General features: G+C 39.4%; 1 protein-coding gene across 2 annotated transcripts in view; it reads left to right on the top strand.

The window, feature by feature from the left end:
* The window catches only part of NEDD1 (NEDD1 gamma-tubulin ring complex targeting factor), a 28,107-nt gene extending 13,055 nt beyond the window's left edge, over window positions 1-15,052 (top strand). Inside the window, exons 6-15 of one of the 2 annotated variants that reach the window (XM_074827007.1) lie at window positions 1,007-1,236; window positions 2,363-2,564; window positions 3,532-3,718; window positions 7,328-7,456; window positions 7,654-7,701; window positions 8,142-8,365; window positions 9,067-9,223; window positions 9,518-9,674; window positions 12,011-12,077; window positions 12,774-15,052. In XM_074827007.1, the coding sequence (XP_074683108.1) occupies window positions 1,007-1,236; window positions 2,363-2,564; window positions 3,532-3,718; window positions 7,328-7,456; window positions 7,654-7,701; window positions 8,142-8,365; window positions 9,067-9,223; window positions 9,518-9,674; window positions 12,011-12,077; window positions 12,774-12,878 (1,506 nt within the window). In that variant the 3' untranslated portion in view covers window positions 12,879-15,052. The remainder of the gene's footprint in view (window positions 1-1,006; window positions 1,237-2,362; window positions 2,565-3,531; window positions 3,719-7,327; window positions 7,457-7,653; window positions 7,702-8,141; window positions 8,366-9,066; window positions 9,224-9,517; window positions 9,675-12,010; window positions 12,078-12,773) is intronic. The other variant, XM_074827008.1, reaches the window with a different exon arrangement.
* The last annotated feature ends 12,265 nt before the right edge of the window (window positions 15,053-27,317 follow it).

Below are 27,317 nucleotides of genomic sequence, written 5' to 3'. Positions count from 1 at the left end.
ATGATCATTAAGATTTTGGTTGTCCATATTCAAGAAAGATTTGAACTGGGAGAGTTACAAAGAGACTGTGATTGTATTGCAAAACCAGTCTTAGACTTGAGTCTCCATTATTGTTATAGCAAAATAAGCCTGAAAGAAGATGCGGTGGCTGCCTATTTAAAACAGGGAAAAGCAGCACTGGCAAGTTAGGAAACAATTTAAGAATAAGGGCATTATTGTCACAGGGGTGAATTAGTGAAACCGAGTCATAAATAAAATGAATCTGGAAATTGAGTATTGTAATTTAGTAGTAGAGCAATGAGGTTATGAAACATGCTCTGAAGCAATATAGTGGAAACAAAATACTCACCTGCTTCTGAAAGGCAAGTTAAGTTCCTGTATTACATGGTTCTGTGATAACAAGGCTACATGTGATAAACCAGGCATATTATCCTCTTCTGGGGTACTGGCTCACAGGGTTAACTCTGTTCTTCTGCAGAACCTACATACTCGCATAACTCTGGAGTCTGTGTGTCTTATCAAATGGGCTTATATCCAAGTACTTAAAATCAGCAGAGGGGAATTAAGTTTAACATTCTTGGCAGGAGACCAATCAATGAAATAATGTAGCTTTTCACTCCTTTAATTTTAGATGTGATGTGGTTTGGTCTTTTTTGTAGTGTATATGATGGCATGATACTTGCAGAAAAATCAAGAAACTTTTGTAGAAGTTTTCTTTTTTTTTTTTTTTCCTTCCTCGCCCTTCATTTTGCTGATCAGCTCATATGGTACCCCATACTGGTACACAAAAAAAAAAGCCAGTCTGCTCCCCTGACAGAAAAAAATGGCATTGTAATGCAAAATGAACATTTTTTTTAACTTCTATTTTTTAGAGTGGATAGCCTTTGTAAACTACTTTAACTTAATACAATGTCTGTATTCCTAATGTGTTGTGTGTGTTTATAAAATAATTTAATATGGTGTTTAATAGTGGTATTACAATTCATTTTTTATGTCTGTTTTACAGCCTATTCGACACTTGAAATACTCATCCTTTAAGAAATCCTTGCTGGGCAGTGTTTCTGACAGTGGAAATGTAACACTCTGGGATGTAAATAGCCAGAACCCATATCATAATTTTGAACATACTCATAAAGCACCAGCTTCAGAAATCTGCTTTTCTCCAGTCAATAAGCTGCTGCTTGTAACTGTAGGTTTGGATAAAAGAATTATTCTCTATGACACTTCAAGTAAAAAGTGAGTATATTAAAGACCCTTGATTTTACAGGATCCTTAATTGGTTTTTGTAAACTGAAAAAGCATGCCTAACTATGACATGAAATATTTAATTCAGACTACATTCAGAATGGTTGAAGTGGTTGGCATATTGCTACTGGAGAACCTGTCCCATAGTCTATTTTGCTTTTTTATTTAAAAAACAAACTCCCAAACAAACAATCAGGAAAACCAAGGCATGTGGGAACTAATTGAGGTGCTACATATGAGTGACTTTTCCCAAGTGCTTGTGTATAGGCTTTTCTTGATACAGAGCAGTTAGCTTCTGTGAGGGGCAGTACAGCCCATGAGGACCTGCAGCTGCCTGAGCTTAGCTTGCCTGCTTTTTTAGTTCAAGGTATAAGACATGACTGTGGTGCACAGAGTTGCTGAGATAGTGAGCCTTAAATATGGAAGAGTATTACTTGAAAAAGCAGGAAGGATGGGGCTGTGTAGCAAGAGGGTGGGATGGCAAGAGGTTTCAGTAGGTTGTGCTTTCACTCTAGCTGGATAAAAGCAAGAATCTCTCTCTAGTTTGGAAGGGTGTAGAAGGATGTGAACTAGGACCTGAAGTTCTTCCTAGAGTTTTGGAAAGGTTAGAGTTGATAGGCTTGGGATGCTAGAGGATGTATGTAGCATGATTGCTGCTGGAAATTATACCATTTTTAGTATATTAGTTTTCACTTTTTTCTCATGTTATTTACTATACTGCCATGTTACATGGTTTTTGAATTACACAACAGCTGCTTTTTGTACATACATATATATGTATGTGTGTATATATATACTGATATATAAATAGTGTAAGTTTTGGTCAGGTTTCTAAGTTAAATAATGCTCGTGTCAGAACTGCTGTTATGAAGGCAATTTGATCCTGTCCTGGTGAAATCTTTTGAGGCATATGCAGTCTTTAATTTCTTAAACATGAGCACTTAGTATAAGCCTAACCCACTGTTCCATAAGATATTTCACTGAATTTACTTGGTGCTGAAGTCGAACTACTGACCTGTAGCTGAATTATGAAAGCTTTTTTTAGATATGCTGTTTTGAAAAGTCTAACTTTTGAACTCTAAAAGCTTCTTTATGCTGTCCTTTCTCCTGGTTGAAGGTTATTGACAACAATAGTAGCTGATTTTCCTCTGACAACAGTAGACTTCATGCCTGATGGTACTACTTTAGCTATAGGATGTTCCCGGGGAAAAATCTGCCAGTATGACTTAAGACAACTGACATCACCAGTGAAAACAGTTATTGCTCACAAAGGCTGTGTGAAATGCATACGTCTCCAGTTCAGTAGCACTTTTTCCAAGGTAAAAAAACTTCCCTTTTTGTTGCTTGATATGCAGATTAATGAAAGCAAAGCATAAGTTTAAGTTCTAAGAAAATGTTAGCATTCAATTTCTAAGCATTATAGATGCAAACAGAAGTTGTTTCATACCAACACAGAAATTATAAACTGCTCAGTCTGAAGTGCCATTTTAGGGGGTTTTAATGTGGAATTCCCCTGGCTCGTAGCCTCAGTACAGAAATGAGTGAAACTTTAGTCTTAAATTTCCTGGTGTGAATATGCTGCCATTGCAGATCAGTTTGTGGCACCTTAGATTCACTTGTAGGCAGTAGCAACAAGGTCTGTAATGGCCCTTCCACTTAAGGGGAAGACACACGCTGCCCATCTTGAGGTATTTTTCATGATCTTATATGTGGTCTTTTGCAGGCACATATAAACAGTGGGGAAGTTGATTAAATAATAGAGAATACTTAAGAGGTTCTTCCAAGACTTCATTAGGCTCAACTGTATCCAGAAATCCCACACATCCATTTAGTGGAGATGGAGAGAACCTTTTAAGTGGATTCTTTTACTGCTCTGAGACTTTCTTCCTTGTCTAAGACACTTATTGCTAGGGGTTGACTCTTCCTTTACAATATGGAGTCCCTAATAATGTAACCTCTTATTTTTCCTATGCCTAAGCCTAGGATCAAAATTGGCTCATGCCAGGTCACTCCATTGTTACCTTAAGTTCTGTTGCTGTTCTTTTGCAGGTCCACATAGTATTCATATAATAATACAGATGTTTCCCATGTTCTTTAAAGTTATGTTAAGATACTTTTTTTTTTTACATTTGTAAAGGCATATCTCCTAGGCAACCTTTACAACTTGAACTGTATTTTTTTTTTTTTTAGTATTTTGAAACAGAAGGAATATTGGCTTATATTTTTACTTTTAGCTGAAGGAATAATAACTTCTCTTAATCTGTTCTATTTTTTTTTTTTCTTCAGTCTAACCTTACAGGTTCTTCAAATAAACCTGTATCTAAAAGAGTAGAAGTCAAAGCTGGTAGTAATCTTGGAGAAATTCAAAATACTGGCATCAAAAACATTGCCTCTCAAGCATCAGCAACAATTTCATCTCATCTGACATTGCCAAATGAGAATAAGGGAGGAGACGTTCTTCAGGAAAAAACAGGTAGTGTCTTCTTCCTACTCTTATAACAATATTTGGTGTAATGTATAAAATGGAAGAAATATTTCATGCCGTGACCATTGCAATATAAAAAATTCACTGAGGGAAGGGCATTTGTTTGGAAGAACTGTATGTGCGTGCACATCTGCACCTTCTTTTCCCTTTCTTACTGCATTAGACATACTATGAAACTGTGGGTCCTACTACAAGCTTTAGAAACATGAAGTCTAAAATTCTCTACTTGAAGTATGTAAACTTTAAAGGAGAAAACTGTGGTGATATTATGGGGTTCTCTCTTGCATTCTGACTTCCTGTAGATTATCCTTAGGTATGTAATGTATTTTCTGACACATTGTCTTTATGGAATGTAGAGCTAATGGTTTGTAATTCTATTAATAAACAGGAGTTACAGACCTCATCTAAAAAAAACTAACGAAACAAAACACAGGGGGGAAAAAAACCCAACCAAAACAAACCTAGTCCAAAAACCCAAGTGAGAACTGAACTGTATTTTTGTGTGAGGCATCATTCCAATATCACATGGTAGGAAAGATGTTAAATATAGTTGCAAGTATGATTAGTTGTATAACTGTACTTGCTATTTATGCTTCTGAAATTAACAAGTTCTTTATAAGAATTCTGAGCATTATTCTAAAATTCTGCCACTGTGTGAAATGTGCTCATAAAATTTTATTTAATTCAAGAGTTCTGAAAATATGGTCAGATCAGTAACAGTGTTAGTTGATTCTTGAAAAAAATATCCTCAAGCAATTTTAATGCAACATCACTTTTCCCCTCTTTAAATAAGGAGAAATACTCTTAGCAACAGTGATTAGGCAATAAGCCACTGCAGATCATAAGAGACGTGTATTAATGACCTCCCTTGGGTATGCAGTGAAGTATGAGGTGAGGTAGAATGCTTCCTATGTATGCAAGAAGTAATGCTAATCAACATTACTGAATGGTGTGGAAAATTTTATTTCAGTTAAAATAAGGCTAAAAAAAGGCTTACTGTCTTTATTTGAAGATGTAAGAGGTAACAGCAATTAAACAGGACCATGCAAAAGTAAATAAATGTTTTGAGAAAAGGAGGGCTTACCAAGTAAAACACATACTTTTCCTTAAACTGAGTGTTCACTTTGGAAATAAAGACCTTTTTATACTTCAGACGATACAGTCTTTAAACTTAAAAATGGGAATGGATGGGAGACCAAAAACTGCATTTATTCTCTGCTAACTCTTCTAGACCCTGATTATAGGGTTGAACTTTAGAGAAATAAGGGACATTTAGTAAGGTGATCTGATAGCATATTTAAAACAAAAAAAACCATTTGCTCGTACAGCTTATAAATGGTCTGGGGCTTTTTGTCACAGGTATTTTAAAGTACAAAAGTATAAAGGAAGTCAGAATGTGATGAGAAGTTTGGATGTACTTGGAGCTGACATCCCATAAACTTCTATTTAACAGCCATCCCCTGGTTTAGGTACTTACTATGTTTAGATTACTGGGAATGAGTAAAAATATACAAAACATATTTTGCCCTATTTTAGATTGTGCTCTTTCCATGTAGATCCTCTGTAGATTCTGGCACAGGTTGATACTGTACTCCTAGTTTGACTCAGTACCCCAAGTATTTACTTAACTAGCAAGTGCAATCCTATGTATATGTCACAACTGACACATATGAAGGAGTGGAAAACATGATATATTAATATATTTAAAAGTGAAATCTCAAACCTGACTCAAGTTCCAGTTTATGTAAATACTTGACACAATTAATTGTAGTCATCCACACAGTCACGTTTGGATCACTTAAGTAATCCTACATAGAAAAGTAGTTACAGGTTTTATGAACAGTGATTTGTTTATTTTTTTTTTAATTAAAGGAGGTACAAAGTAAAGCTTTTGTATGTACAGGTGATTTATTTATGTATTGCACAGCATGAATGCTTTTTGCCTAGATCTTAACTTATACAAGCAAAATCTACGCACTTTTAAAGTTAGGAGTTCAGTGAGGGCAGAATAGCAGCTTCACTACAGACCTGATCTGGTTTTCAAACACACGAAATTGTGAAAGTTATTTAGGTGGTTATCTTACAGTCAGTTCACTTCTCCATGTATTCCTCATCTAAAAACTGTAGTTTGAATAATTACTGGGTGTTTTTTGGATTTATGATCGGCTTCCGTTCTGCAGACACCTGTCCCTGCTACCACGCATACAAAAGCTAACTTTTTTCCCTGGATCGGGTCAGGGATGGGGCTTGAGGGTGGTGTGGGGAAAGGTCCGGAAATGTTTCTTTTGACTGCAACTGTAACCCCACTCTGATCTCATAATACTAGAAATAAGCAGAGAATATCCTAACATCAGGTAAGCTTTAAAGTAGATGTTTCATAGAATTTCCCTTAGAATGCTTAATGGCCCCAGCGAAGCACATTTCTCTTCTTGCAGAATAAATTTAAATTTTGATCACTGGAATGTGGTTACCTTCTTAGCAGAAGGTGCATTCACTAGTTTTCATTTCACCTGATACACCATACGTTTCCTGCATCCATCATGTAGATTTTTCTGAAAATGAGTGCATTGTCCAGTTTGACAATTCTCCTTTTTAAAAAGAGGAATCACAGAATCGTCAAGGTTGGAAAAGACCTTGAAGATCATCTAGTCCAACCATTAACCTAGCACTGACTGTTCTCAACTACACCATATCCCTCAGCACTATGTCAATCCGACTCTTAAACACCTCCAGGGATGGGGACTCCACCACTGCCCTGGGCAGCCCATTCCAACACCTAACAACCTGTTCCAGAAAGAAATGCTTCCTAATATCCAGTCTAAACCTTCCCTGACATAACTTGAGGCCATTCCCTCTTGTCCTATCACTTGTTACTTGGTTAAAGAGACTCATCCCCAGCTCTCTGCAACCTCCTTTCAGGTAGCTGTAGAGGGCGATGAGGTCTCCCCTCAGCCTCCTCTTCTCCAGACTAAACAACCCCAGTTCCCTCAGCCGCTCCTCGTACGACATGTGCTCCAGACCCTTCACCAGCTTCGTTGCCCTTCTCTGGACACGCTCGAGTAATTCAATGTCGTTTTTGTAGTGAGGGGCCCAAAACTGAACACAGTAATCGAGGTGCGGCCTCACCAGTGCCGAGTACAGGGGTAAGATCACTTCCCTGTCCCTGCTGGCCACGCTATTGCTGATACAAGCCAGGATACCATTGGCCTTCTTGGCCACCTGGGCACACTGCTGGCTCATGTTCAGCCGGCTGTCAATCAACACCCCCAGGTCCCTCTCTGACTGGCAGCTTTCCAGCCACTCCTCCCCAAGCCTGTAGCGCTGCTGGGTGTTGTTGTGGCTGAAGTGCAGAACCAGGCATTTGAATCCAGCTGAATCTTATTTTTGTTAATAAGTATCTTAGCTTTTAGTTATATTCACCTGTGTTGACAGCCAATATGAGGAAGTTAAAGTTGACCCTCTAACTAGAATCTGTGGAAGGTTCTAAAGCGCTTGCTGGACTTACCAAGCATCATGCTTGCTAAGAGATTGTTTAGGGATAATGTATGTTATTTTTTGAAACTGTCAATTACTAATGAATGTCGCTGTCCTTTTAAGGCTTTCCCCATAGTTGCAGCTTGGATGTGATTCCATCTAAAGAAACAGATCATGGGAAAAGTGCTGATTTAAATAACTTTGATTTGGGTCGAAGCAGTTTAGGAGATGTGTTTTCTCCAGTCAGAGATGGTAAGTTGCTAATACGGAAATGTGTAAAGCATCATTCATCTGCTATAGCATGACACTGACACTTGTGTGTTACTGGCTGCTGTACCTACTTGGTATTTTAACTTGTCTTTGATTATGAACTTGATGCAGTGATATGAATATTGATGTAGGTTTCATTTAATAAACACTTAATTTGTTTATGTTCTGGTATTTTGTAGATATTATTGCAAGTAAAGCGAATGAAGATCCTCAAGGAAAAGGAGATGGTAAACATACTTTCAGTATGTTTTTCTTTGCCAGTGGTAGGCCTTTGGAGGGCTATGCTAGTTCTTACATGCTGATTTTGTTGTACCGTTCAAAATAAACAAATTATGAAAGCAGACACTGAAACAAATGAACTTTTCTGGAAATTGTGTAGCACAATGAGGTGCTAAGACACAACATGGTAACAGGAAGTCAGAGTATGGTCCTAAACTGATTTTTGTTTTTCCTTTATGCAATTTATAATGAGATATAGAGGCTTTTCATGTTTTATTACTTTCATAAGAACTGTGACAGTGTAAGTTGGATTTAAGGATTTATTTTTGTGGGGTACATTTTTGGATGATTTTTTTTTTTGTGTACTTGTTTTGTGTGGGTGTGCAGGTGTTTTAATTGTGGGTTTGATTTGACACTTGTGTGTTTCACCTTTCCCTTTTTGTTTTAGGTCTAGATTTTCAGTCCTGCCTTTTGGGTTTGGATTTTCTCCCACAGCTCACTACTGCCTTTCCTGTAAAAAAACCCACAGTGGGCAGTAGTGCACAAGGGATACGGTCTAGCCCATTACATGTACTTGTGGGATCTTCAGTTAAAGAGGAGGAAGAACATCCAGAGACTGACACAAAGAAAATAAATACTAGAAAACAAGAATCTAAAGAAGTGTTAAAGCAGGTATACTAATTCTTGTTTTAAGTCAAGATCTTTTTAGGATCTTGACAGAATATTACTACTTGAAGGAAAAATCCTTAATAGTATCCCAGCTAATGTTATTTTGCAACTCTGTTCACACTATTAACGCAAATCTGTAAAATGTTGTTCACTTTAAGTGCATTGACCTTCTCTCTTAAACAAGCTCAGGTTACAAAAGTTCACACAAAGCAAAACTCAGCTAGCCTGAGGAATATTTTGATTTTTCTAGTAAATCAAGAATGATCATTATTTGGTTGCACCAGTATGATTGTTTGTTAGGTCAATCCCACCCTCTTCTTTCCCTATTCTTCATCTCTCTCTTCTACCTTGAGATATCTTTGATATACTTCTGCTGAGACTGTAGTTCCTTTTGTATTGCTTTTGAGAAGTCTGAGTTGGCTAGGAATGATGTGTTTAACTTCACCACAGAATGTTTGATGTGAAAATTAAGAGGCCCTGCCTTTTGCAGTCCCTTCTGTATGTGTGCACTTGAGGCAATTTTGAATACTTTAACAATCAATTTTTAAGATGTCATGCTAGAAAATGAAAAGCATATATTTGTGAGTAGATTCCTAAAACCAAAAATGTTTGAATGTGTGTTCCTGAAAACTTAGTCTTCAAGTGCAATTAGATAATTGTAATAAGTAGAGTTCATCTTCTTTTTTTATTATTTTTATTGTCAGCTTTCAAAATCGAGCTCCTCAAGTGCAGAATCTGTAACTTTAAGTTCTCCACCATCATCCACTGCTGTAAAGGGTCCTGATACAAATGAGAGACCAGTGAAGAATATTCAGGCCCATCCTGCATATGATCTACCAGTAAATGGTACTATCTCAACAAGTAAGTTGATCATTTTGGCCCAGTTTTAGGTGTGGCTGATTGTGAACTTGATGTTAAACCTGATAAAATAGCCTTAGCATTAAACCAGAACATCCAGTCTTGATTCTTCTGTAAATCCAGTTAGCCCTCCTGGAACATCTCTAATTGCTTCTGAAAAGACTCATCTATTTTTTTTTTTACTAGGTAATATTTGAAGTAAAATATTGACAAGCCTCAAGACAAATAAAAACTCTTCTACTACATTACACTGATTTTCATAACAATTTTTATTTATTTTATTTTTAATTTGTAAAGGTCCAAAGATAACATCACCTGTCACTGCTGGAGTTGCCAGTTCATTGTCAGAAAGAATAGTAGAAACCATTGGGAGTAGCAGGCCAAATGCACCTCTGACATCAATCCAAATAAACTTCATTCAGAATATGATACAAGAAACAATGGATGACTTCAGGTACTGATATTCATGCAGAACACTTTTGTTTTCAGTGGTATGTTTTCTTAGTAAGATGTTTTAGCATCTGTTCTAACAAATTCCTAGTTGCATTAGAAAATTACACTATTAATAGCCCTAATCTTGGAAATCTAGGTATCAAACTTTATTTTAATAGCTCTGATGACTAATTGGACTGATGTGTCTGAGGGCTGTTAATGCATGGCTTTGCTAACATGTTTTCAGACTAAGTGTTCCAATACTTCTTGGATGGTAAACTTATCTGCATAATGAGGTCCTTACTGCTTTCATGAAGCCTTGTGCTGATTTCTTTCCCTCCACGAACATTCCCTGTCCCAGCAGGAGAAATTTCTCTTAAAGTTGACATTGTGGAGTGTTTGATCTAGACAGTTGACTTGTATTGGCTTTGATTGTTGTTAGCTTGGCATGTATAAGGTAAAATACTATATGTATTTCTACTGGTGAAGGTTTATATTAAAATAATGTCTGTGCTGTAAATGATGGTTGGTGTCAGATTACTTTGTGTTTGTGGATACCTAACTAATATTCCACTTGTCATGAAAGAAGTAAGTCAAATTAGCGTGGATTTAGAGTGAAGTTTTAAGGAGGTGGAGCAGGTGAGAGAATTGTATCTAGGCGATCACTTCCCAACCCATGTTTAAGATCAAGTAGGTTGACTGAGATGGTGGAAGGGCAAAGGATTGCCAGGCAGGGGAAGTCTTTCTGTCTTGGTGACAAAAAAACAAAACTAGCTTAGTACTTAGGTCAGGTCTGTGTGCTGTGGCTGTTCAGTATCTGCCAACAGAAAAATACATTGAATGTTATTAAACGTCTTGAAATAAGAATATAGTATAGTAAAACTACTCTTAAGATTTTTTTGGTGATAATCACACATCTGATTTAAAAACTGTAACTTTCATGTGGCTTAAAATACAGTCTATGGATTCCAGGTGTTTTTTCTTTAAAGTCTGTGTTCAGGTATCCCAGTGTTGGAATGTATGCTTGTCAGTCCTGTACTTCTAGTGTCTGAGATATGGAAGCTCAGAGATGGTGTTTCTCTTCTGACCTACACTTCCTGGAGTAGCTGGAAGGCTCTACTGGCTCTTTTCCCAGTTGTAAACTGTGGATACATTCAAACTTGAATGTAAAAGATTGTTTGTACTGAGGTCAGTAAGAGGGAAGGGAGCCATTGCAAGCTTCTCATTGATATAAATACTTTTATTCTCTGGAATTGGAGGAGAGGATTTTTATCGCTTTTGCCTGAAATCCATTCCTCTTCAAGTAATGGGGAAAACAAAAGGACCTTAGAAAAGGACCAGGAGGAATACGTAACTCATTTGGTTCCAAATAGCTGCTTGTTTCTTGAACTTCCTGTCTTTAAGAGATAACCTACATCTTTGGGTTTCTAAGCTGCCAGCTGGAATCTGTGCTCAATATACTTGAAGAATTGCCTCTAATAGGAGTTCTGAAGCGCAAGAACCTATGGAAATAGGAAGTGAAGAACATACTCCCTTTGGGTTTGCTATATGTTTTAGGAAAGGAGAATGAAAAAAGATCTCGGTATATCTTACTTAAGAAATGCCTTACTTTCTCAGGCTGTTGGTACCCATAGCACACTGTTCGGTGTGAGACGATTGCACCATGATGTGCTGTTCAGGAAGAGCATATGTGCTTGCCTGCTTTCTTGTGAGCTGTTGTCCTTATTCTTCCTCAGTGTCTGGAACACTTACATTAGCGTAGTGTTCAGAGGGTATTTCCAAGCTTGGTTCTTGTAGTGTGGAATAGTTGTCCATGAATTGACAAATTCACATCAATTCATGGACAACACTGACAGTACTTCTTATGTAGATTAACCGGGAGCATTCTGTGGGGTTGAGGATAATGTATCATTTATCACAGTTGATGTTTTGGGCCCTTTTACAGAAGAGTACTGAAAGCGACATACTGAAAACCTGTATCTTCAGTTACAGATAAGTATCTTTCTCTGTGGTACATGTGATCGAGGGATTGAAAATCAGCTTCAGTTAAAAATGAGAGAAGTTTACAGCTTGCAAGTGAAAAAACAATCTTGATATTGCCACATATGTATTTCTAAACAGGAAAGATCCTAAGTCTTTTTGTACACTGAAAAAAAGGTACTTGCGAAAGTCAATCATAACAGAAGTATTACAGAAAATAAGTGGTAGAGGAGTATGTTTAATGGCTTAAGGTTTTTAGACTCGTGTTTCACAGTGTCATGAAGGTGAGAAAATGGAGTTCTGGGTGCTGAGGATTGGAGAGAATTACTGCTTCCTAAATAAAACTAAACATTGTCCTTTTTGCAACTCTTCCTCCAGAGAAGCATGCCATAGAGATATTGTGAATTTGCAAGTGGAGATGATCAAGCAGTTCCATATGCAGTTGGTATGTACAAAGAGCATGGTGGGAAATACACTCCGTTTTCTTTTTTAGTAATAGCAAGGCATGCCAACTTCTCAGAAAACTGAAAATCAATTTTGCTTATTAAGAACAAGAAAGGGAGGCTTAGTTATGAAGGAGAGGGGAAACTATGAATTGGAATCTGTTAAACTATTTTATTCTTGATAAATAAAGGGAACATATGCGTTGGGTAGGTACCATGAATCCTGTATTTCAGGAGTTATAAAAAGACAAAAGGGAAACAAATTCAAGTGTCCATTGGAAAGGACCAAGAGCTGGGGTAAGGAGGAGCTAGATGGAATTCAGGTAGAAAGCTTTACTTACAGGCACTGCATGCATACTGAGCTGTGTTCTGTGTTCTTTAACTACACCTTTTTATGGATCTTTGTTCTTTTGATCTGCATTAAAAAGACCTTGTCTCGGTACTGAACATTTTAATGGAACCTGCATTAGTAGATTCTCATCCTGAAGAAGTGCAAAATATCCTTTGATAAAATATTCACTAATGTATTAATGGTCAAAATACTGTATGTCAGCATGAAAAAAATCTTACTTTTCTTATCAAGTTTTTAAAAACAGTATTATCTAGGTTATTTAATTTTCAAAAGACATATGAAAATGGATAAGATAAAACAGGAATAATTAACTTTGCAGCTACTGATTGGGACTTTTTTTCTTTAGAATGAAATGCATACTCTACTTGAAAGATACTCTGTAAATGAAAGCTTAGTAGCTGAAATTGAGAGACTACGAGAAGAAAACAAAAGACTGAGGACTCACTTCTGAAAGATTTACACTGCTGACTTTATTAGCATGAACTTGCTACAGGTGATGTGTTGCTTATGACCGATCATCCATCATCACTGAAGTATTGTATGAAGACCTGCTATTATTTTGAACATGAATCTTTTCTTCTAAATAAGTGGTGTAACATACTATATGTAATTATAAAATTTGTAACACTGTATAAAGAACGTTTGCATACCCATGCTAACCACGTTGAAATACATCCTTTCAACAGAAAAACTAAAAGGATAAGTACATTATCAGAGTTTTAGCAATATGTGAAGTGCCTTTTTATAAACAAAATCAAACCAGGATGGATGCCTTTTTCTGTAAGAGTTTTTGGATATACCTGCTTTTCTATCTTTACTGCTGTCAGACACAATCACTATAGCTTGCCTTTCAGATACTTTTCTTGGAGAGAAAGGGGAGAGAAAGCTTATCTGTGTGACGTGGAGCCTTGTTTATAAGGAGCTGGAAAGTACTGTATTCAGTTAACTAGTCAACTGGCAGCTCTTCTATCCCGAGTAAAACTAGAGCTTGAAGATATTCCCAAATTCAGTGCCATGATCTTTCTTACTGTATTCATAAGTCTGAAAATTGTGCTTGTCTGCTGTGAGCTATGTTGCAAATGCTCCTTCAGCTGCACAATGAGATTTTTGTTACAACTTTAGCTATGAAATAAGAATTCTTTTTATTTACATGTATTTGAATATTGTCATACTTGTTCAGACTGAATGCAGCTGTAGACTTCAAAGTGTAAGGATACTCAGCCATTAATATATAACATTGTGTATATGCAGTCTTTCAGTCTTTGACTCGAGCATCTTTTGTGCCTCCCCCTGCTTCCTTTTTATTTGTAGTGGACAACACTTAATATTGAGCAGTTGTTGTAGTTTTGAATCTTATTGGTTTAGCATTATTGTAGCCTTTCTGAGATAGCTGCACACCAAATCTAACTCGTATCTTAGTTGTATGATTAACATTAAAGAGAAATCATGACTTTGGTAGCATAATGGTATCATACTTCTCTGTAAACATTTCTGAAATAAAGCTCAGTATGAAGTCCTGACTCTGCTGAAGTTCATGGGAGGTTTGGCTTGGCCTTTATGTGTGCCAAGAGATTAAATTAAAACCTCAATTTTAAATTAATTAAAAAGTTTGAATTAATTTAAAAATTTATCTGAATGACTTCTACAAATGCTTCTTGCTACTTAAATTGTTCTAGAGGCTTCTTAATTTTCCCACTAATATTTGGTTGTTTCTTTTCACTCAAAACTGAAACAAGGAAAGTCTGAGAACACGGTGATTTAATTAGTTACAACATCTAGTGTTTAAATCCATGATGGCACTCTTCTACTAAATAAGAAAGCCATAATCTATAGTGTAACTTATTTTTACATGTTGTAAAACTAAAAAAAACCCTATATACCTTCTGCCTATCTTTAACTTTTTTTCAAAAACAGACCTTTTTTCATGTCGGATAATACAAATACAATCTTGTAGCAAAATGAGGGTGTTCAAGTAGTCTTTAATATTAGGGACAGGACTTTAAATGTCTGCAGCTCTACTGCTTTTATAAGCTTTTAAAAACATTTGTATATCAAATATAACTTCATGGTGAAAGGAAACAAAGTAAGTTAATTTTTTTTTAGTAACTTAACACATAATGTAGAAAAGTCTTTTATAAGTTCATAGGATGTGTAAGCTTGACACACAGACCACACAGTTTGTGAAGACAATGGTAGTTGAAGGTGGCAAAAATATCTTGCTGTTCTTCTACATGCTTTGTGGTGTTAATGAAATAACTTTGCATATTTGCATCTTTTGATTTGTTCCCCAAGTGCTTTTGCTAGTATACCCAGATCACAGCAGGGAATTAGGTAAGTATCTTGGGTATTTGGCTTGTAGAGAGTTTTCTTGACTCAGAACTGTATAATATTTTTCTTAATTCCCAAATGGAGGTGACTATAGCAAGAGTGACTAAAAGGAGATATTTTTGCCTTTAAAAAAGATTTTGAGGGCTTTTTTCCATATCTCAGGATTACTATAGCACAAGTGGCTATGCATGCTGTGTGGAGACTCAATATGCCTACTCTAGGGGTATGTTTTGCCTTGTACACAAATCTGATTTGTATGTTAAAATAAATCTTGTTTCAACCCTTTCGAGTAAAAAATGCTGTGGTGACCTACTTACTAAAGAGAATAATCTGTGTTCTAATTGTTATACCTCAGCAGGTGAGAGCCTGATCCAAAGAACATGTAGAGATCTACCTAAAATTCTTCAGTAATCTCTTTTCTGCTTCTGTGGCTTCATGTAGACCATCAGATCATTTTCACAGAAATGTTCACATTATCTCATGGTTTTGGAGTAAAGAACAGATGTACAGTTCCCCCTTCCAACTTGGAAACTGTTATAGTCATGACAGAGAGATCATGTTCACAGCTAAAAATTATGTTCAAGCAGATGTTTTGGGTGGGGGGAATAATCTTGGCTCCTAAGATCCTGGTGAGCTGGAGATCCTGCATCTTCCTAATACTTAACTTAGGATGCTTCTTTTTTTAATTCCCTTCTTTCATGCACGTACCAGACTTCCTGTGATGGGAATTTTCAAGGTATGTAGGGTTTGAAAACTGATTTTTGACTAGTTGACTGATTTATTCTCATAAAAATGTAAAATGTCATTGTATCCTTACATCAGCCCACCAGTGCCTGATACACACGCTCTGCTGTTTGTAAACACCACAACAATGATGAATTTGAAAATTGCTCACTGCCTTCTATACCAGGAACAGGACTTATGAAAAGCAAGAAAATGCTTTACAAAGTGCATTGCTAAACTGTAGAGTTCTTTGCTAGCATGTCCTGGATACTAAAACTTAAGATGAAAAATGGTCACAGATTATTTGGATATAAAGGTAATGAATCTGATACTGATGGATGCTTAAGACTGACACGTGACATGCTCTGTGCTTGCCCACCAGTGTACTTGTATCTGTGTCGTCATTACTGGTGCATGTCAAGAGCTGCACCTTCTGGTCTGGCTCAGTACGTCCATTTTTGCATTACCTCTTGCAGTGCGCCTGTGGGATGATTAACACATTCTGTAAGAACAAAGTATGGAAAGAATCTCGTGCTCTTCCTTAAACATCCTGAGCCAGGCACTGGCAAAGATAAGATATGAGGCTAGATGGACAAGACTAAAAAATTCTGAAGTGTTTTCAAGATAAACTGTGAAAATAGCTATGGGGCTGGATGTCTGTACTTTATTGTCTACGGAGAGACAAGTACCTGTGTTCTGACACTTCACGTTCTCATACTTCTGTCTGGCACAGCCTATAGGACAATTCCACTGTTATGTTTCCTGTACTCAATGACAATTTCAAAAGTAATTGTGAACACATCCTTTTTAGTTCATTTTGGCAGTCCAAACAGTGATTATATTTGTGGGACTAAGAGCCATGAGAAACAATCATTCAGGTGTGGACAATGATCTGTCATATCTGCATCTAACACTTCACTAAATAGTCACTTTCACTGAAGTTATAGGCTCATGTGAGATGTTTTCTTCTTGTGGAAAACTAGCCTAGGGTTAGAATGCTAATGTTTTCTAAATAAGCTGATAGAAGCTTTTTTGGGGCAGTGCATATACTAAACTGGATTTTCAAGAGCATCTTTATGAGATGGGGTGCGGGGATGACACAAGAAAAATTATTCTTGGTCCAGAAGGCACCTCAGATTTGAAAGCAAGCTTAGAAACCTCCACATTATTCTCTCATCACCTGGATTTAGACAACTGATGACTATAAAGCAAACGGAAGAGAAGTGTAGACTGCTGATATTTATTCCTTAGCCTCATTGCTACTTAAAATATTCAGACCTAAACTCAAGTAGAAAGTGTCATTCTTTCATCTGGACAAACTGTATCAGGACTGGAGATATTTGGTGAGGCAACAACTGCCCCTTCTTTTTTGGACAGTGCTCATCTTGAAGCAGTTCTCATCTCCAAATGCTGATGCAGCATAAACAGTAATGCTCATGGTGTTCTGGGGCTCCACCATGTCAGAACTTTTGTTTCTGTCTTGGGGCTCTAAAGTCAGCTGATTAGTGTCCTAAGCCATACACTCTCTATCACATACTAGCACTAGCAGTTCTCAGAAACAACTTCCCAGCTTTGTATTGCCTGCTGTCCCACATACCGTCCCTGCTGTAGATGTGACTTCCTTTGGAGGGGAATTTAAAACTGTCATTCTACCTCTGAGGATCACGTGAAATCTGTAGTAGCTGTAAAAACTTCTGTTGTTCTTATTAGCATAGTATTGTTCTCCCTTAGTTCTAACAGGTGCAAGTTGCAGCACAAATAGTTGTGCTTTGGGCTCTACATCTCTTGAATTCATCATTTGTCCTCTCATTCTAGCTAAAAATACCAAGGCTCATATAATTGAAAGTTATTATGGCTCCCATCCAATTTCTTACCCTACAAAGTTCTATCTCTAGATGGAAATTACTGAGACAATGCTTTTTCAGCCTATTATTTTGCAAGAATGATAATTCTGATTTATTCTTTTCATCCCTGCTTGTCCTCCAAGTAATGGAGAAGGAAACAAATTACACAGAGAAAAGGACACATGAGAAAAGAACACAATTTCCTATACAGGTTATTTACGTACGAGTGCCTCTACGGATTATAAAAACATGTATTAGCTAATACAGGGCAGAAGTGTTTCAGAATTCATTTTTAAAAATTAGTGCTATGAATAAATACTAGTGCTCAGTTGCATTACTATAGCGCTACTTACCAGAATGGCTGAATACCCAGAGGTGTCCAGCTGGAGATATTTTTTATAATTATCAAGTTGCAGAGGGTGAGCTGTGTTTTCTGAACAGTGAGTTCTTCATATTTTTGTAAGGTCTCAGACTGGCCAATCAAAAATTAGGGCAAACAAACCCAATTAATCATTTTTTGAAAGCTTTGGGCTAAGCAGACGGAATTGTCCCCCTAATTTCAGAGCTTTTAAACTCAAGCAGTTCTGGGTTTACGCTGTTCCAGTTCTCATCACTGAACTTCCTTATCAGTCAAAATGCTGATGCAATTTGTTATCCAAGTCTACAAGCAAAATGGCTCAAGATCTATCTAATGCTTTAATAGTCAGAGTGCTTTTGTCTGCTACTTACTATCATCCACTCAAGTTTTAAATTTCCAGTATTACACATGTCTGAAGATTTGTCCTATAGTTATTTTATTACTGAAGTCTACCCTCTTGACAAGAAAAGTCAGCAAGTCTTAAAAATTAAGGCAAATTTAAATTGAATAGACCCTGCGTTCTGATGCCACAATACACAAAATTCTTCCCATGCCACGTTGGCCTTAAAGGAATCGCATGTGGTGCTGGAGCTGAAACTCCCACTCTTCCCCACAGCGTGGGGAAGGAATGTCACTGTGCTGTGTCTAAAATATGTGTCCCCTGAGTCCGATGTCTTATCAGCTCCTCCAGCTGTGGGAAAGCCACTGGCTCGCTGCCTCTCAGCAATGACAGAAGCAATTACAAGTCTCCTTCCCTTGAGAGGTGTTTGGCCCCACTCCTGACGCCTTCTCTGGGGTGGCGCACAGCAATGTCTCATTCTGCCAGCACCGGCGCCCACACCCAGCTGCAGGGCTTCCTTCCACACGGGTGGATGTGCTCCACTTGATGTAGTCACACCATTAGTGGAGACTCACTTCCCAAGGCATGTCTGGGTGGGGCTCACGAATAGCTACATCAATGCCATTGCTTGTTTCCATAGTAACTTTGATGCTTCAGAATGGAAAAGACAAAAAAGCCAGGAACAACAGGAGACGATGCAGGGAGGTAACAGCACTTCAGTGACATGTATTTGAGTTGCCCTGTGCTATTCTGAAGTGACAGAAAACCCAAGTGTGACAGACGGGTGTTCTCCAACGATGACACTACGATTTCTGTAATTGCCCATCCCATAGCTGATTTTGCTATTTATTTTGTTTAGTTTTGGTTTTTTTTGAAGGTTACTTTCTACACCAGCTATTAGGCAACCAACGATGGCATTGGTGTGACTGTTAGGTGTCTCCCTCCACCTGTAAGTGCAATATAGGGGTCAGTGGTACCAATGCTTTGAAATCTATGCCATGATTTTTAGAAACACAGGAATTTACATATAAAAACCACACAGGAGTACCATTGGGACCAAACAAGATAGGCATTGCTCTACCTTTTTAAACACCTTTATCTTCATAAAGTTGAAATGTATTTCAATTTCCTGTGGTTAATTGAAAGTACTTAAATGTTTAATGCCAAGTCAAGACATGTAGTGTATGCATTTATTTCACTATTTAAAGCAGCTGATTTGTGTTTGTGCCTTATTTAAGTGGCAGTTGTGTGGTAAACTTCATGGGAACAGTTATACTAAATGAGGGAATTGGTAGCTTGTCAGTATTTCGATCCCAACAATGACCACGGCTTTTATACCTGCAGAAATAACAAAAGTCCCTTCACCATCTAACAGTCATCTTTGTCAAGAGGTCTCGGCGCAAGGCGAAGAAACCAAAATATTTCACATTTAGTCTTTAGGTTTCATCGATTATTTGCTCTGCTTGTGACTTTTGCCTGTTTCCATCGGTTTAGTCTCTGCATACATAGTACCAGTTACTAGGAAGAGTATTGAACAGGACCATGGAAGTTTGTATTTCTGAGAGATTCAGTGTAGATTACGCTGCTGTCAATCAGTTGAGCAGCTTCCTTTCTGGATGGAGAGTATGACTACAGGGGAGAGTCTACCTTTTTGATTACTGCGCTGTGTGTATCTTGCCCTCCTTTCCTGGGAATCGATGCTGGGCTCAAGAAACCTAACTGTACTTGTTGATCCTAGATAGCATCCTCAGGAAGGAGGGAGGAGGAGAGACAGACCTAATGATGACTGAGCAATTAACCTGGTTCACCTGCTAATCTCCTTTGAAGATGGGGACCCTGAAGCTGATCTGCAACTAAAGAGAAAACCCTAACTACTGGGGCAACAGCTCCTCTCAACTGAGATGCTCAAAAGAAATAAATCCTTCTAATGTCTCCCTTACACAGCAGATCAGCTGCTTCATGTTTTTCTACACTGAAACTGCTTTTCTAGTTTTCGCTCTTCCTAGTAAATTGCTAGGTAGTAACCTAACCTAGGGACCACAAGGCTGGCTAATAGAAGCTGCAGAGGAAAAGATGGAGACATTTCTTGCCACTGTTGCTGAGTGTTAAGAGCATCTAGGAACGAAAACAACTCTCAGAGGATTTACAGCCCTTGCCACACACTGAGTCACAGCACTGAGGATTCAATAACAGGAGCCCTCCAGGTCCTTGAAATGCTTCTTTCAATGAGCATCCACTCCATCACACCAAGGCTAAGCATAAACAAACTTTTCTATCCATGCACTTATCTCAGCCACCTATTGGGGTTTCCTGATAATGCCATGGCAAGCTCCAGAGAAGAAAGCAGTGCAGTCAGCTACTCCTGGTACTATTTCAGCATCAGGAATCAAACTGACGTCCCTGAGGGTGAGACACCTTAAGTGATGGAACTTTAGAGGGCTTGTCTGAGCGCTTTTAAAAGTGAAAAGCGGAGAATAAATTAGTACGTGTGGGGTTGTACGATGAACACAGACGTGGAAGAAGTGGGGGGAAGGATGGAATTAAACGTGCCAGTGGGGAAAGCGGGGGACCCCTGCTCAGCTTGGGGGACCTGGGAGAACCAGGGTGCGGGGGGGGTGGTGGGGTGGTGGTGGGGAGGGCGCGTTAGAGCTGGGACTCGGGTGCTGCCACGCCTCGGGTCTAGAGCTCGTTTCAGAGCATCCTGCACCCGCAGCCCCCGCGCGAAGGCGGGCGAGGCTCCTTTCCCCGCCGCGCTGCTCCCGGCCCCGCGCGGGCGAAGCCTTTCTCCTGCCCGGCGGAGCGCTGCGGGCGGGGCAGGGGGGAGCCGCTCCCGCCGGTGAGCGCGGAGCGGGGTGGGCCGCGGGCTGCCACGGGGGGCAGCGGCCGTGGAGGCGGCGCGGCGGGAGCGCCGATGGCGGCGGGCGGCGCCAGCAATGCGGGGGGCGGCGGCGGAGCCCCCCGAGGGGGGTGTCTGCAGGCGCTGCCCGCCTCGCCGTGCCGCTGGGCGCGGGGCGGGGGCTGGGGCACGCTCCCCTGGGAGGGCGAAGCTGAGCCGTACCGGGTTTCGCTTCTGCTCCCCCCGGGGATGCGTTATCTGTCAGTTACCACATCCTAGGGGTCAGACGGATAACCACGGCGAACGGCCGGCAGGCCCCGCCCCAGGCCTTCCGCGCCCGCTTCGATCCGCTCCGGTAAAAACTCGCCGTGACAGACCGGCCTCCGGTGTCAAAGGGGCTGCTCGTACCGCCGCCTTTCCGACGCCTGCCCCTTTTCGCGCCCCAGGGCCGCAGGCAGTACCGCAGGCAGGAGTGCAGGCAGTACCTCCCGGCCCCCGCAGAGGGCAGGGCCGCCCCGCGCGTCCGAGCTCCCTTCGCGGCGGCTGCCGCCCCACGGGTGGGTCCGGCGCTTCGCGCGTCCTCCCGCCGGGAGGCCCCGCGCTGAGCAGCCGCGGCCTGTGCGGGGCGGGCGGCGGCGGCGGCAGCGGCCGGTAAGTGACTTGGCGTGAGCCGTAACCGGCGCCGGCCGGGACGCTGGGCCGTTCATTCTTCCCTTCTGAAACGGGCGAGTCACGGCGCCGGTTTTGTGTGGAGTCGGTTGAGTCCCATCCGAAGAAGCCTCTTAAATAAATTTTCATGTCAAGACTTTACGCTGAAGAGATGCGAAGTAATTTAGGTTTCATTTTAGAGTTACATGAAAGTGATAGCACAGTATTAAATGCATTTCGAAGAGCTTTAATGGTTTTTTAAAAATTGATAATTGTTCTTGATAATTAATCTATGACATATTCACCAGGATGTATGTCATTTTCTAGGGATGGAAGGAAGAACTAAAAGAAGAAATAGGATACTACCAGATAATCTCTTTCCTGGGCTCATTTTCTTCCACTTCCTAAAGCTAGGAGCAAGGGAAAAAGTAGTTTAAACTATTTTAGTGAGTATTTTTAACCCCTCTGATAGAGAACCAGACCTTCTCTAACCCGCTATTGTTGTATTTATACAGCTCTAACAGTGGAGTGAGACTGCACATGACCCCATAGTCAAAGGTCCAGGTGATTTTTGACCTGCTTCAACACTAGATGTGTCTCCAGGTTGGCTGGGCTGCATCAGCATGCATGGGGGGACATTCTCAGGTGGAATTAGGGCTCTGTATGGCTCAGTCCTTTCTTTTAAAGGAGTGCAAGTGTACAGTCTCATCTTCTCATTCCCTTTGATGTGGGTTTTGGAGGGATTTGAAGACAACATCTCAACTTGCAAAAGGAGAAGTCTTGCTCACGGAATCTGTGCTCTCTCAATAGCCACTGTTGGGTGACAGATATAAATATATATATTGTCTTCATGTGGTTCTGGTCCTGTGAATGAGCCCAATCACGGGAAAGTTTTATTTAGTGCCTTCCAGAGCTTGGATGGAAACTGTGGCATAATGTTGCTCAGCGTTGTCAGGATTTTAGTAGTTGGTTGTTTACCTTGCAGCAGTGTGTGGGGGGTCTGTCAGGTGCTTGTGGAAGCTGGGTGGCAACTTCAGTACTTACCTTTTGGACTTGGATGCTTGAAGGGACATTTAAGTACTTGGCTTTTGTGTAGATTCATAAACTTGTTTTCACTTCTTGGAAATTCAAGTTAGACTATTCTTTATGGTTTAAAGGAGCTATCACTGTGATAGGAAAAAAATTACCTACAGAGGTGATGACACCCAGAATAAGGCCAGATGACCTTAAAGCTAAGTATGCGGGATGAGAAATTGTGATTGGAATTGTTTTTTGTGGCCACAATCAGAACTGATTGGATTCTGAGCTATTTTGACTATCTTGTTTGTATCTTTTCACAATAACAAAATTTCTTATCAGCCTCTGATCGGTAGGAGAGGAAATAATAAAGGTAACCGTGAGGTTTTAAAGCCTCTTACTAGTTTCACTCTTTTAGGCTTCAGTGCTTATTAGAGTGCAGCAGAGCATTGTCCTCAGAGCTGAATCACTTCTTTCTTGTTTTGTAGCCATTTCAACTTGACAAGAGTTTTCTTCTGAGACTGTGTTTATGTGTGAAATGGCTGAAGGGAGAGGAAATTTCTATTCATTTCTGAAGACAGTAGATTCTTGGTCATTTACAGCCTTCTCAGGAGTGAGTTGCATGACTTTGTGGATGCCATGGCAGGGACTGGCTTGTCTTGGAGCAGTCCCTTAGTTTTGATAGCATGCAACTGTGACAGGAGCTGTGGTCCTAGGGTGAAAAAAAAACTCAATAGGTGGTACAGGTATTAAAAAAGTCTTTGTTCCTCTGTTTTTTATTGGGAGAGAGGCTTTGAACGGAGCTTTATGTTCAGTGAAGAGCCCAGAGGCAAGGAGAGAGCAACGTACTTGGGTAATGTGTTCAAGAGGATCTTCACCGATGAGCTTTGGGTTGCTGTCCTATAACAGCACTGTGTGTAGGAGATGTTTGGAGATGTTGTGTCCATGGTAGCATCACAGGTGTGACACAAGGAGGAGTTGGTGGTTCTAGATGCTGTGGAAGAGGTCAGGAGAAATGTGTGTGGGTGTATGTCCTCCATCTGCGTGCAGAAGGGTTCACTGGTCAGAAATGGTGATGTGTGCTTTCTTACCTGCTATGGCTGGAGGGGGACCTTGGACACTGGCAACTGAATGTACCATTTGAGACTTTATTTGGCTTGGCTACCTTCCTAGTGTGGCTAGCTTAAGAAAGTGTCCTTGTCACCTGGAGAAAGGGATGGATGCTGAACTTGGCTGGCTACCCCTCTCCAGCCAGTGAAGAGACATTGCTTCTGTGGGGACAAATGGGAGCACAGTTCCCTGGGGGAATGTTTCTTTTCATCGGGGGTATGGCTGGAAATCCAGGTAGATAATTCAGGAACTCAAAGTTGGGCTTCATCTGTTTGCAGTCATGTCCTTTCAGGTTTGCTGCCTGTCCTGAACAATGCTGTTTAATAGTATGCTTAAAGGAATGAGGACAAGGGAAGAGCAAAGTGCCTGTGAAGTCATGAAGGAGTCATATGGACTGTTTTTATCTTTTATTTGTTTATTAATGGTGATGGCCATTGGCATTTAAAACAGAAACAAGAACACCTACATTTCATGTGATATTAAGCAAAAGCAATGATTCAGGGTTCATATATTTTAATAATATTGGTTAAAGCACTGTATGTGCATATTTCTTTATAAGTTATTGTGAATACTTAGTTTTAAAACATTTTTCTTCATCCTAGCTACATTATAATGGCTTTTATTTATTATTCATCTATCACTGTGCTGATGTTGAGCTTCTACTTTTATTTCTAGAAAATCTAGTAGAGTGCTATTCTGTTTACTTGAAGAAAAGCAGTATGTTTCTGACTAATAGGCTGAAATAAAGCAATAAAGAACAGTGTCACAAATGTTCATAAAAGCAAGGTTTGTCAGCTTGGGAAGGAGGTACTGCTGATTTACTCTATGTTTCTGAATTGTTAGCGTTAAGTCCTCGCTTAAGCACTGTGGTTTGGATTAATACACTGTTTCTGATATTAGCTAGAATCTAGTGCCTCAGGAAGGTGTGCAACATGGTGTTGTGAGTAATTACTGAATAACCAGCCCAGAAGGGAGGTTTTCCTTGGGTCTGTTGGACAAAGATTTGCTTTTTATTTTTTTAATTTTTTAAACTTAAATTTATCTTCTACTTTAAAACTGTATAATGGGGAATGTTTCACATTTAATATAAATGACTTCCTGTTTTTAATCTTAACAGTGTCTATAGGAGCATCATGTTTTGTGACCATTCATTCAATTAATTTGGAGTTCAGTGTTTGGGTTTTTTTAAACAAGATCTTTTCAGTTTATGGTACTTTCATTGTGTGCATTTTCTGTTAAAGCAGAGTAGAGTGGCATCTTCTTTACCTTCTCTGTAGCTTTTCTTGAAGTATGTTTCTAGTGAGTGGCCTCTAATTTTTTTCCTTTCATTTTGGCCTTTCATTGCCAGGTACTGGGGTAGCGAGCTTAAAATGGTTTCAAGAGACCATTTCTTAATGTGAAGACTCTCCAGGGCTGTAAGAAACAACTAACAATTAATGCAGGTACTGTTCTAATGCTCGTTTGGAGTTGAGTCACACTGATGCTTGTAGCATGAATTTGTAGTAGAGAGAAAACAGGCACCGTGTGCTTGGCGTTATACAGCTTTGGATTTGAAGAACCATAAGGGAGATCTTAAGTGGGTGATACCCAGGAGGAGGTAGTAAATAAAACAAGACTGAATGCTAATGGGTTTTTGGTAGGAGAGAATTAAGCTGAGTAATCTGAGGAGGTGTTGAAGCAGAGGAAAACAAAAACAAAGTCAAATGTATGCTTGAGACCATATGTGAAGGCTGATGGTAATTTGGTTTGAAATGTATTATGAAAGCAAGCAGAGATGAACCTGTGGTCACAATGGAAAATAAAGCACCTAAAATGTGGCTGAGGCAGGGCAGAATAATGAACCTCTAATTTCCTTAAGCTGCATGAGATAAACAACTTGTAAATAAATTTGAAATAAGTTACGATGTTGTCCTGTGTTAAAGAACAGCAGCTTTTAAAAGTAAAAATCATTATGTTCACTTTATTTCTTGATTGCTTGGCTGGAGACAAATGGCTGGATTTTGCTCTCAGAGATCATAAAACTGCATTATGTGAAGTTACCAGGTTGCCCTGAAATTAGGTGAGAGACATAACCAACTGGTGCAAAGCGTAAGAGTTTCATAGTCTAGAAATAAGTGTGATATTGGAAATACTCAGGAAACTGCTTTAGCTTCTAGGCAGTGTTTTCTGAGAAAAGTATAGACTCGCTGCTACAACAGTGGAAGCCATGAAAACCACTAAGGCTGAGATAAAAAACCTGTGATTAATTTTGTAATCTTAATAGTCATGTGGTGATCCATACAAAGCACTAGAGAATTTTCATTTCAAATGGATTGTTACTTTACTTGCGTACTTTCTAACTAATAAAGCCGAAATTATTCGTAACAGGGCTTAACTGAAGTAGATGGATCTATACTAGCGGAGGATTTGTTCTTCAGGTTTCCTGTTCTGTATTCATTAGGACAATTGGGAAACTGTTATTTCCATAATATAATGCACTGGCTGTATTGAGAGCTCATTCCAAAACAATGTGCTAATTGGCGCTGAAATAGTGCGGTGCATGTGGTGCCCCCTTGTGATTTGGAGTTATGGATGATCATACTTATTAGTGGCTTCAGAAATTAAACCTCTCATGCATGTCTTAACTGTGCTTCTGTAAGGACTGAGTGAATAAATGCATCATATTTTGAAACACGGATTTCAGAGAGATTGTTCTATGTTACAAGATGGCTGGGCATATCAGACTTGCAGTGGAGCTTTGCTTGAGGGCTCCTGTGCTAAAGTTTTTGTAGCGCTAGGATCGGGTTGCAAAGATGCGATAGAAAGTACAATATATATCCTGGTGTAATTTTGCAGTAAACCAGGAACCATTTAGCAACTTCTAATGGAAACGCAAGATGAATACTTAGAAGGAGGAGTGTAGCATATGAACAGATGTCTGAAACTTATGAACTGAGTTGCATCTTGCATAGTTTTTCTGCATATTCTGTTGCCAAGATGCTATGCTTTTATATTGATACTGCTTCACTGCATTGTTGAGTTTTGGAAGAGGAGCTGGAAAGAGTTTGGAGTTTTTGCAGCTTAGTAAAGGACAGTGAACACTTAAGCAGTTTGGAATTTAGATTGAAAATTTTAACTGTATGTTCCTGAGAAGCTCATCAGGGACACAAAATTAGGACCTTCCTCCCTCCCCCCTTGCCCCCCCAGTTTGGGTTTCTGAATCAATTTAATTAGGTGAATGACTCTGTTCTTAACTTCTCAGATTTTCTCAGACTGTTTCCAGTGTAAGGAAGATGATATTGCACTGGATTTTGTTTGGTTCATGTCAGTGATTTCACAATGGTGAAAATGGGAAATGTGTTTTGTTTTCAAATTACGGGTTACTTTTTGGTGAGGTCCCATACTCAATGAGTGATTTCTCCAGCAGTTTCTACATTGAACAAAAGCCTAATGTGTTATTATGTGCCAAGATCGATGGTTGTGTTCTAACTGCTGAAACTCTCCTGCCTCGAGACTCATGTAATCTCTGGGCCGACTCTAACATGAGAGGCATTGAAGGTATAAAACTGGTGGGTAATTAGATGTTTTACTGATGAGTATTGATTCAATTATATAAATTAACTATAATATCTGCAAATGGGAGTGAAGTGCAGAGTGAAAGAGGCATTGTAGGCCCCTATCTGTGAAACATGAATTAATTCGAATGA

This window comes from Strix aluco, chromosome 5 (genome assembly GCF_031877795.1).
Source record: "Strix aluco isolate bStrAlu1 chromosome 5, bStrAlu1.hap1, whole genome shotgun sequence".
Classification (NCBI taxonomy): Eukaryota; Metazoa; Chordata; class Aves; order Strigiformes; family Strigidae; genus Strix; species Strix aluco.
This window is presented reverse-complemented; position numbering and strand designations above follow the sequence as displayed.